General features: G+C 36.6%; 1 protein-coding gene across 4 annotated transcripts in view; it reads right to left on the reverse strand.

Moving 5' to 3' along the window:
- Nucleotides 1-12,584, reverse strand: part of LOC121730274 (neuronal acetylcholine receptor subunit alpha-7) — a 107,387-nt gene that overhangs the window by 21,062 nt on the left and 73,741 nt on the right. The window contains exons 3-5 of one of the 4 annotated variants that reach the window (XM_042119248.1): nt 4,839-4,883; nt 4,263-4,307; nt 2,095-2,204 (exon numbers count right to left, since the gene is read on the reverse strand). In XM_042119248.1, the coding sequence (XP_041975182.1) occupies nt 2,095-2,204; nt 4,263-4,307; nt 4,839-4,883 (200 nt within the window). The remainder of the gene's footprint in view (nt 1-2,094; nt 2,205-4,262; nt 4,308-4,838; nt 4,884-12,584) is intronic. The other 3 variants (XM_042119249.1, XM_042119250.1, XM_042119251.1) reach the window with 3 other exon arrangements.

Genomic DNA, 12,584 nt, shown 5'->3' on the forward strand with positions numbered 1-12,584 from the left:
TAGGGGATTGAGCCTCCGGTAAACTCACTCACGCGGCGAAACACAGCGCAAGCGGTGTTTCACGCCGGTTTTCTGTGAGAACGTGGTATTTCTCTGGTCGAGCCTATCCATTCGTGCCGAAGCATGGCTCTCCCACGTATATTTTTGATGAAAATGAAACACCTTTTATTTCCAAATAGATTAAAAATTAACACTTTTAGAACGTCTTTATTTATTATACGTGGGAGAGCCATGCTTCGGCGCGAATGGGCCGGCTCGAGCGGAAAAATACCACGTTCTCACAGAAAGCCGGCGTGAAACAGCTCTTGCGCTGTGTTTCGCCGAGTGAGTGAGTTTACCGGAGGCCCAATCCCCTACCCTATTCCTTTCCCTACCCTCCCCTATTCCCTTCCCTTCCCTACCCTCCCCTATTACCCTATTCCCTATTAATAGGCCGGCAACGCACTTGCAGCTCTTCTGATGCTGCGAGTGTCCATGGGCGACGGAAGTTGCTTTCCATCAGGTGACCCGTTTGCTCGTTTGTCCCCTTATTTCATAAAAAAAAAATGTCTACATGAGGCCTACCACCGGGTCTGGAAGTAACTTTAATATTTAGGTATCTATTTCCCCATTTAGTCCATATAATTTGGTCTACCGAAGGTTCTGGGGGAGACTCCGGAATGAAGCGCGCGTTACGTCACCGACAACTCGTGGTAAAGTGTAGTTATTAAGTGTATATAATTTATATGTATGTTAGTAATTATAATTAAGGTATATATTGTATATGCCTATGTAGCATGATAGAAATAAATAAATATAATAATTTGAAAATGATACGCGGAAAAACGACCTTCATGGAGCGATTTCAAGACAGTGAAGCAAATTTTGAACCCTTAAAAGAAAAATCGCGATTCTCTTCGCGGGACAGTCGTTAGACGGACGATTCATACTAATATTATAAATGCGAAGGTGTATCTGTTCGTCTGTCTGTTTGTCTGTTACCTCTTCACGCCCAAACTGCTAACCAATTTTTCTGTTAATTATTACTTTGACTCCCCGGAAAAGATATATGATTATTTTTATCCCGGAAAAATGTACGGTTCCTTGCGATAAACGAATTTTGGCACAACGGGGTTGCAGGTGTTATCTAGTACTAAATATTTGTTTGTGTATATGCTGTAGTGTTTTGTATAACAATAGGCTGCCTGAAGCGAGAGGAAAAAATTGTGGTTTAAAAATATCGGGAGACTTGTTGGTATGCGCACGTGTAGTCAACAAGTCCCATTGAAGGATGGAACATCAGCTGGCGCGGTGCCAACTGCGATAAACACTGTAATCTCCCCACCTGTATCGGAGTGCTTTCAACTTATAATCTCCTTTATTAAACAATCTCTGTTTTTTTTTTTAATTTAAAGGCCATACGAAGTTCTTACTTGTTGCTGTAAAATTATTGATCGCTTAATATAATGCTTTTCTTTTAGTAAAGAATATATTGTTTTTTTTTTCTTTATTTAAAGGCCATACGTCTTGCGATTAAGAAGAACTCACTTGTTGCTGCAAAATTATTGATCGCTTATTGCTTCTCCTTTAGTTAAGAATCTCTCGGTAATTTTTTTTTTATAAGGCCATATATCTTAAAAAAAGGTCGGCCGAGTTACTTGTTAATGTAATTTTTTAAATTAAAATGCTAGCAATTTTGTTGCAATTGTTTATTGAATTTGCGTATTTTTTACTTTATTTGTTTTAATATATAATTTCGTTTTAATATTATAAACTAAGTTACCGTTTTAAATATATAATAATTTACGTAAAGCGTACAAACGTAGCATATTTGTAGTTAGCACGAGATAAATTCAACATTTATTCGAAGCTAGTTAATACATGGTAGAGGTATAATTTGCATGCATACGCAGGCAAAAATATGCTTACTTTATTTTTAACACGTAAATGTTTGGAACATTTTTATCATACGTGCAAACATATTTACAAAATAAAAACGCAAGCAAAATACTACGACCTGACATGTTACACTAATGTTGAGTGAAGTTGCAGCTGGACCTGGAAGAGACTCGTTAGTATATTGACTAACTTCATGCCGCATGCAACTACTCTTACCTGTTGTACATGAGCACGTCTGGCTTCCATAGCTTGTTGGGCGTGATTCGCAAGTCCTTAACACCTCCATAATCACTGTCATTCCACCTTAGATTGTAGTCGTTCCATTCCTGTCGCACATATACAAAAATGTTAGTTTCAGAGTTAGATAAAGTGTAGATCGGACAGTATATTTCAGATTGGATAGCTTAGACTTTTTGGCTTCAAGCATTTTGCGTCCTAAAATGCTAGCTGCATAAGTAATAATTAAATGTGAAAGAATTGAAAAATACAAATTTAATATTTTAACGATTTGCACCTACCCGTTAAGCCAAACTAAATACAGTTTAAATAATTTAAAACACATTCAAAAGGAATTGTACCTAAAATGTTGAAACATTTTAAACCATTGTTACGGGGTTGTTATTACATTATTTTAGAATGAGAGTGCTTCAAATTATTCAAACTTTATTTATAATGTAATTTATAAGCCGGGCCCTATTCATGTTATGATTAATTATGAAATATTGTTATGGGTCGTCAACGTACCCACTAACAAACTTTACACCCTCGTAACTTGGGAAGTTAGCCGACAAACTTCCGAGATTTGCACACTACCGGACTATGTGGGACATGATTGATATAATGAGTTAAGTCCCAACACGAGACTGAAAAAGAATATCCCAAATAATCCAATAGTGTGTTAATACAAGAAAGCTATAAACAATATTTTAACTGGCCAAAACGAGCAAACGAAACAAAAGCATTGTCTCGCTTTCACAATTTCTCTTGAAGAAAAAATCGACTTTCAAACGCTCCAAAATTTAGTTACACTCAAAATACAATCTAAATGTATCAAAAATAATAGCCACGACGACGCTTCAAGGGAAACTGTATCAAAAGATCAAAACTAAAAACAATAAAAGAACTGGACCAAAGAAAGCCGCTCGCGTATAGATGTAAAGATAAAGGATACAAAGAACGACACACACAGAGACACTACACAAACACATGCACATGCTCGCACGTCGGAACACAAGCGCCTATTTCATTCCCGGGTAACCGCGTTTTTCATAGGACCGAGGACTCGGGTACTACTTATCAAGGTCAACAAGCTGCCATATTGGTAAATGCTAGGACTCATTTATTTAACGCTTATTCAACATACTTTTAGTGCAGGAGTATTGACAGCTACAGAAAGAAAGAATTCAGTCATTGAAAGGAAAACAAAAAGTATGTTTTTAAGCTCAATTTAATAAGGTTATTAAGTAAAGTTTATTAAATCATTTTTTAAGAAATTAAACAGGTTTTTATCTATTGTTTAGCTTAAAATAAAGGAAAATAAACGAAATAAAAGTGTGTATGTATCGTTGAGCAAATAATTTCATCGTTAGAATTAAGAGGGATTTTTTGAGATTGACTATTTTATGCTTGTAAGGTGTGCCAATGCCATGCAAATTGCAAATTACAGTCTCTTTTATATATAAGGTCGTGTTTTAGTGCATGTGAAGACGATATACGTTCACATACATACTCATACAAGTCACAAGAGCTCATAAAACACACAATGTTCTATATACATACTACATCCCATTAAAATTTATTTTTTTATTACAGAGAAAAAGCCGGAGTGAAAAATTTAAGAATACTTTTTATTATTTTGCTTATAATATCGTTAGTGCATTGCGGTTTACACGGCAGTTTCAAATTACGCTGCCATTTTGTTTCACGTTATCTGTATTACATATATTTTTTGTTTGTATAAATACGCCAATTTTTTGTGATGTGCTGTTTCTTCCGCTGATTAGTTTTTTTTCTGTCATACAACGTTTTTACCTACTTTGATGTAGTCGCACAGAGTCTGTACACGAGAAGAGGTATCGGAAGAGTATAGACGCTACGTAATGGATGAAAGTGTCAATGGGATGCATGACAGGGCTTGCACTAGTCTACTGCACGAGCTGGAGGTCGAGCGTCAGCCAGGTTCTCAGAGAATGACTAAACAATATCCAAACAAAAACTGCCGCATACTCCACAATGCAATGCAATTTTCAATACATATACCAAAGAGGAAGAACGATAGTCGAAAGTAAAAGTAGATCGAAAATGGAAAACCAAACACAAAATAATCGTAACTCAAGAGAAATTTTATCGAGTGTTAATTTAGGTTCGTTTTTTATCACACTTACCAATGACAGCCATATATTGGTTATAAGTAGTTGATTCTTCTCGTCCTATTTGGTTAGACGACGTGAACATAAACAGAGAGAAAGGGCGCAATCAGTACAATGTTCTAGAGCAGTGACGCAACTGGTGGGTCCACATAACAGAGGTTCCGGGCGAGGCGCGAGCGGCCGATGCGACGGTCCGCCGGCCGCGCCGCCGCTCCTTCCGGCCGAAACTTGCCGGCATTACTGCAGCGTTTCTATTTCACACATACTCCCTTTACTATAACGACTATAATCAAGATGGTGCCAACCTTCGGGAGCGAAGGTCGCGGCCGCGGTTGCCGCAGCCTCTCGCGTCTCGCCCCACACACAACTAATATTAGGCGTAATGACGTTTACAACAATTTAACACCAATCGTCCATGCGACATCCGCCGCGATGGGGCGCCGTCCGCACCCGCCGCCTGTAACCGTCCCGGTGCGCGAAGCCTCAATTACGAAAAGTGCTGCATAGTGTTAGAGTGAGAAGAATCGGCGGGAGAAATGTTAAGATTGCAAGGGCGGAGGACGAAGGCGCCTGGCCCGGCCTACCACTTACCAAGTTAAGCCAGACGTTCGTGGTCAGGATTTGATTTTTCTCATCCTTATTTGTAAAGGTACACACGGCGACGCAAGAAAGGAACGAAAAAACACAATGAACAACATGTCGCATCTGGTCATATCGTATACTCTTTGACTCCTACTCTTACAACTAGTTAACCTGCCTATGACTTAAGTACTAAAACTATGAAACCAAAAACAACAACGCTTATAACATAAAAATGACTTATCTATAGCATATTAAAACTTAATTAGGGTAAGGGTGACAAGATGTTATTAAATTATGAGCCTTCATTTATTTATGTAAACTGTAGGTATAATTAAGCCTACTGTGTTATGATTTATAGATATAAGCCTCAAATAGATGTTCAGTAGTTAATTAATATTATGTTAATAGTTTGATATGTAACCGCCGTGCGAGGCCCCTCCTTCATTATTGCGATATTAGCGAGGCTTACCGCTAAATTCTTGTTAAGGACCTGTTACATGCATGTGATTTTCAGTGGGTTTTTTTTCTAGTATAAACAACAAGCATAGTTGTAGATTTAAAACAAGATTGCTATCAGTAGTAATGTGACATGCATGATTTTGATCCACAATAGATAGACTTAATAACAAATCTAGATACAGGTGCCTTACTCTCGAAACTGATATCGATTTCAACGGTTTTTTGACACTTTAGACATCTAAAATATGTCTAAAAAATGTCAAAAAACCGTTGAAATCGAAATCGATATCAGTTTCGGGAGTAAGGCTGGTGCCAGGTCAGTTAACTAATACTGGCACGGTCAACAATTGACACATTGCGCTTGTGTAGTGACTGTAAAGAGGCGCGCGGCGTGACGTCGTAACTCGTACTGCATACGCATCATAAAACATCTGCCCGTCTCTATCTTATGAGCGTGAAGGGGACAGTTATTGTTATTCTTTTGCTACTGTTTATAAATACAGCGTGACGTTACAAGTCAGTCACGTGTGATCGGCGCGCGGCCAGCGTTCGGAACCGTATGATAATTACGTCGTAAGCATAAGTGCCTACGTACGATGTACGATAGCATATTATTATGTTACGCAGATATATATATATATATATATATATATATATATATATATATATATATATATATATATATATATATATATATATATATATATATATATATCTGCGTAACTGTGAATGTCTGTACAGTGAAATTGCATAAGTGTAAGTACTGTGAACGTGCCAGCTTTAGTTAACTGACCTATATTTAAGTGTGTCACAATGTCAATTAAAATATACGCATGTGTGGTCAAATAACAATAGCTATGTCCACACTATGCGCTTTCGTCTTCAATTTTCATCATCTTCTTACATTCAACTTTGGTTTTGACGAACGCAACGCCAACTGTCATTTTTAGTAACAAAGCGAAAGTTTCGGATACGGTCAGAGTGCATGCGTCACGGGCATGCCTCACGTTCGCTGTTGACTGCGCTATAACGCATGTCCTTGATGAACAGAAAAAGGCACAGTGTGGACAAAGCTATTGAGACATTTATCTGATGAGATCAGAGACATGATGTCTCTAGAAATGTCTCAAGGGCCAGCTTCACGAAGCTTATTGTGTTGTTATTGCTTACTTTAATTGTATAACTTTTTAAATAACCTCGATTGACACAAAACATATAAAATAAGCCGCTTAGTCATTATAAAGCATAACAGGCATTTAATAATATTTCAGAATGCTCTGTCATACTACCCTCATTTGAGATCGTGCAATAGAGCACGTATTCATTTGTATGTAGAGTGTAAGTACCTTGCGAGTAATCAAATTGAGACGGAGACGACAATATAACACAAAGAACATTTACATACATCTGTCCATAACAATGTAGTGAGGATACACTGTGTTCCAGTGCACTGTATATTGTTTTAGAAACACTAAATGCGTAAAATAACAAGATATATTTGTTTTCGCTAACAAAAAGTTGAACTTCTTTCCTTTTTCATTATTGTTATGTCGTAGTTAAGCCCTTTAATCTACGAATAATAAAAACAAAGAAATCGTAACTCCCATACTATTACCGTTTTTTGGTTCCTTTTGATCTGACATGTAACGTCAGCCTAGCACCGCTCAAGGTCACCTAAATATTGCAAATGTATTGAAATGTGTACCTAAGGTGCACTTTTTTGACAAGTATTGTGGAGCATGTTTTTTGACGGAGTTACTTTTCCTTTTTTTTTTCTTTTTTTATGAAATAAGGGGGCAAACGAGCAAACGGGTCACCTGATGAAAAGCAACTTCCGTCGCTCATGGACACTCGCAGCATCAGAAGAGCTGCAGGTGCATTGCCGGCCTTTTAGAGGGAATAGGGCAATAAAGGAGGGTAGGGATGGAAGGAGAGGGAAGGGAATAGGAGAGGGTAGGGAAGGGTATTCCCTTAAGGGGTAGTGGATTGGGCCTCCGGTAAACTCACTCACTCGGCGAAACACAGCGCAGGCGCTGTTTCACGCCGGTTTTCTGTGAGAACGTGGTATTTCTCCGGTCGAGCCGGCCCATTCGTGCCGAAGCACGGCTCTCCCACATATTTTAAAATTCCTTATTTTTATTATTCGTAGCCTTTAATATATTGTGTATGTTCTACGTAGAGCTCTGCTACGTCGTCGTAGCAGAGCTCTACTCCTTCGTCGCATGGCTCTACGTAGCAGCGCAACGTTACCGTAGCCGGACTCAACGTAACCATGACGTAGTCGTAGCAGAGATTTACGTCTCCATAGCATCACTCTACGTAGCCATGCTACATCGTTGTATATCAAGTATGGGTTGACATAAGTCATCGCTAAATGACATTTCGCTTGCGAAGACTAATGTCAAATCCCATTCATTTTGATAACGAATTTCGTCATCGTTTTGAACGAAAGGAACTTTGTCTAAGGGGCCTGCTACGTCACCGCTATAGGCGCTATTTAGGCCCGTGACTGATCGCTGTAGCAGGGCTTAATATATCTTCTATCACTATTTAATTTATTTTGTGTATTTAACCGTTTGTCTATGTATTGTGACTATGTTATAATTAATTCCAAGTTAAGATATTAATTTTAAGTTTAGATTGTAGTTAATTATTGTAATTGGGGTAACCCGTTGTAATTAACTTTAATAAATAAATGCAATTACATACAACACGTACTACACATAGTGTGGCTGTACTTATAATTGATTACGATTAGGGATATTACTGTCGTTGATTTTTAATAATTTTCTTATAGTAACAAGTTCATGCCCTCTAATACTGCAGTGTATTGTCAAAGTTTTTAGAATGGATAGCTGTACTGTAAACAAAATTTTAAAGTAAAATAGTGCCCAGATGGTCTGGATCTGCATAGCACAAGTCCCATCAGAATCGATATCTCGAGCAGCAGCGAGATATTCCCCGTTTTTTCTTTACATTCATCAAAGGACACTTGAAGTAATTCTTGAATCTATTACTCTTTTGAAATGCAAATTCGAAGAACGAGCATTCGAGTGTTGCTCTTTTCGAACTTTTTGTTATTTTAAATTCCGAATCAGAAACAGGAGAAATATTTATATAATAACTGATATTTACAACCTTTATTTCATGAAATTCATGAGAGAATTTCAGATTTTCTTTCGCTGTTGAATTTTATTTTTTCAATAACTTATTGAAAATAATGTTTGGCAGTGCAATAGATACAAACAAACAATAAAATGCTAAAATCAAAAAGATATTTAAAATTTTAGTGTAAGTTTCTTATCATTTCAAGCCTCGTAAACCTATTTGAGCAGATTTGGGCATAAAGCCACTAAATGTTATAATATACAATTGGCTTTTCATTAATAAGTGTCAGGAATCAGAGAGATTACATAATAATATATTGAAAACCAGGTAACTGCGTAAAATTTGCGTAAATAGAGAAGTAAAAATGTTAAGCTCACGTCAGGATACGTGAAGATGGAAAATGAGTTAATCGCAGGAATGAAGTTGGAGAGGTAATATACCCCTTTCTTTCTACCGCGCGGTAATAAAATTAAGCTTAATACTGTATTATCGTTTTCACCGATAGCTGCTGTTTACCGACATTTCTGGAGTACAACCAGTTGTTTCTTTATCTAAATTACAATTAACGCTCTTTATTTACACAGTTCAATCATTTCGATACTCGACTAGGAATTGCTATTAATCATTCTAATATAGTAAATTGTTCACCAGCGTATGTTTACACGCAAAATACAGTTTGTAATAATTATCAACCACTATTAGAACATGAAATATTGCCTCAGCTAACGACCTACGAGTTGCACGGCTAATTATGTTATGTCGGTATTTATTCGACACGATATAGCCTCTCTACGGTCGACCATCCTTACTAATATTATAAATGCGAAAGTTATATGTCTGTTTTCTGTCTGTCACGCCCAAACCGATTTTACTGAAATTCCAATCCAATCGGTTCAGCGGTTTGGGCGTGAAGAGCTAACAGACAGACAGACAATCGGAAAGACAGACAGTACTTTCGCATTTATATTATTATCTAAATGAAATGGAAATTGAAAAAATGACATTTTGTAATAACTATAGGAAGTTAAATCTTAATAATGCTGTTAATGTATAAACTATTTATTTGACGTTCATAAGTGTTGCTGTGTGACCTACATGAATAATTTGATTTATAATATTAGTATGGATTTACGTCAAATCAGGACACCGTAGGAACGCTGTCAGGGTAATAATAATAATATCTATGGACGCTTCACACCACGTCAGTCTGGCCCCGTGCTAAGTACCTAAAGGACTTGTGTTACAGGTACCAGACAACGGAAATATATTTAATACTTTTATACTATACATATATTTAAGATTTTTATTATATCATACACATATTTAATACACATCCAGACCCGGGAACATTAAAAACTTTTTGTTCCGTCGGCGGGATGCGAACCCGCGACCCCCGGCTTGAGCTACCGACGCGCTCACCACTGAGCCACAGAGGTCGTCAAGTGTAGAAGTCAAGGATATTCATCATCTACCAATTTCGTTTACACAGAGCTTCGTTTATCATACGGTAAACATATTTTAACGCAAAAAAACTATCCCATACCCTATGTCATTTCCCGGGACCCAAAGTATCCCCATACATCATCCATATCTACTTTGAAATACCTCATGCCATAGTTCATACATATTATACAACTTTAAAAAGTTATACACCGATACCGACGACGATCTCCTTACAAAAATATATCCAATCGGCAAAAATTAACGGTCTTACTACAAAAGATTTAAACATCTGTTGAATAGTTGATTAAAAAAATCAGTACGTCATAATGGTATCAAAACAACTGTTCAATAGATGTTTAAATATTTTGTGATAAGACCGCTAATGTCCAAATGAACATAAAAATTATATGTGATATTGAATGTACTGTAACATCTTGGTAGAAATTCATGTTTCACACTAATAATTAATAAATATATTTCTTTTTATTAAATAAGGGGGCAAACGAGCAAACGGATCACCTGATGGTAAGCAACTGCCGTCGCCTATGGACACTCGCACCATCAGAAGAGCTGCAGGTGCGTTGCCGGCCTTTTAAGAGGGAATACGCTCTTTTCTTGAAGGTTTGCAGGTCGTCTAGGTCCGGAAATACTGCTGGTGACAGTTCGTTCCAGAGTTTTACAGTGCGCGGCACCACTGCCACTCATCAAGGTGATACACACTTTTCATGCACTTATTTCTCTTTACTCATATCATCATTAGGTGATTTTGTTGAAACCGGTCATGTAAAACATTAAAATTGTAATAAAATCAACTAATAAATCAACGAAGTGCATTAAAAGTGTATATTTATAACTGTGCAACGTGAAAAATAAGTTTTATGTGAGCACTCACGTATGCCCAGTGCTCGTAGCTAGTTTTAGAGCAAATCAGTAACCCACTTCCCGCCCTCTCGGGAACGGAGCAGTTACAACATGTGAATTCATAATTATTATATGAGATTGAGTAAATAAGTTGGAATATATTTAACAACTATGAACATACTAGATTGAAAATATTTGTTACATTTATAGTGTGGCGGTACCTATAACTTGAGCCACAAACCTGCATCGCACTATTAAAGTTACACTTATTATTTAACTTCTAATTTTGACTCTACGTGTCAGTTCTACAAAGATATTATTCACAAACAAACATTATACTGTCTTGACTATTCTTCTTTTTAGTTGAAAAAATGTATACTAAAGACGTATATATTCCGCAGCTTATTAGATATCCGTCTCTCAATATCAACTTTAATATAAACGCAAGATAGAAATGTTATTTTAAAACCTATCGAGTAACCGAGGCACGCTTCAATACCTAGTGTCAGGGCCGGGCCATCTGAAAGAGACCTGATTTCTAAATAACATTTGCTGCTTCCTACTCGATAGAAGCCGGTAACAATAAAGGGAAATGCGATAACTCGATACCATAATACAGGTATATAGTAACATAATTGTGTACTGAAAGATATGTTTAGAAAAAAGTTACGAAGAATATGTATGCGTTTGTCCGACTCAAGTATAGTATAAAACTACTGTATGATATTGATATTGTGTATTACTTTTACATCAAAGGCTTACGAGGTAAGACTTCGCTATTGATACTTTTTATTGTTCTGGAAATATTTTCTTAATGCCAACCTACAAAGGGAACGGAAAATGATATTTTGTTCCTTTTTCTTTTACTTTCAGAGGAAATTTTTAGGATTTGAAATGAATATTTTTTTGTAAATCCCGCTATATTGGCGTTAAAGTATACACAATTTTTATTTGATGAATATTAGAAATCTGATACTGAAAAATGTTTATTATAAAATTTAAAAAAAAAAATTAAAGATTTACAGGGCTAAATATTATGTTCTTTGCGTAAACAAACATCATTCAGAATGGACTTTGGACGATAGACTCCATATTCTTTCTAGTTATAGTAAAGATTTTTTAATCAGTATTAATACTGCTACGTTATACCGTAGTCCGTAGCACGTAATAACAAAATGGCGAAGCAATTACAGCTACGTTGCGTAGCTTACGTAGCTACACCAAATTGCTGTTTCACGTAACGTAATAGCAACGTAAATTCGACGCAGATTGGTAACGTAGTTGTACGTTGACAGACCTCTCTGAATTATTAGTGAGAAATAGAATTAATTAACTAAAAGCAGCCAAATATACGTCATAACCGTCTACACGGTCTACATAATCGTCATATTAACAAACGTCATAACGTCTACATAAACGTCTATTTCTGTCAACAATATTTGTAGACGTCATACGTCTGATTGGTCCAATCCGCTCTGTAGGGTTACCCTGGCTGTAATAATAAATATTAAAACAACCAGTGAGTGTGAGCGAAAAGACCAAGTTTATTGTGATCGATTACATAATATCTGTAATTATATTTATTAGATATGTTACAATATTTGAGTTGCCTCTTGAATTCGGCCTACAAAAATAGCCCACCTTAATAATAATTATTCTATTTTTAAATCTTCGTTAAAGTAGCCGTGACAATGAATATATTACCTGAAAGAATTTTAACAATCTCGTTGCAATAAAGCAAGCGATACATCCTGGTGACATATTACGATTACGAGATACAGAGAAGGCTTAGCAATTGTACCGTTTTACTTTAGGGAACTCTAAAAACAAATTTCGGGCGTAAAATTGTTTGCGTTGCGCTTTAATAATATTCATCATGACGTG

Source organism: Aricia agestis, chromosome 9 (assembly GCF_905147365.1).
Source record: "Aricia agestis chromosome 9, ilAriAges1.1, whole genome shotgun sequence".
Classification (NCBI taxonomy): domain Eukaryota; kingdom Metazoa; phylum Arthropoda; class Insecta; order Lepidoptera; family Lycaenidae; genus Aricia; species Aricia agestis.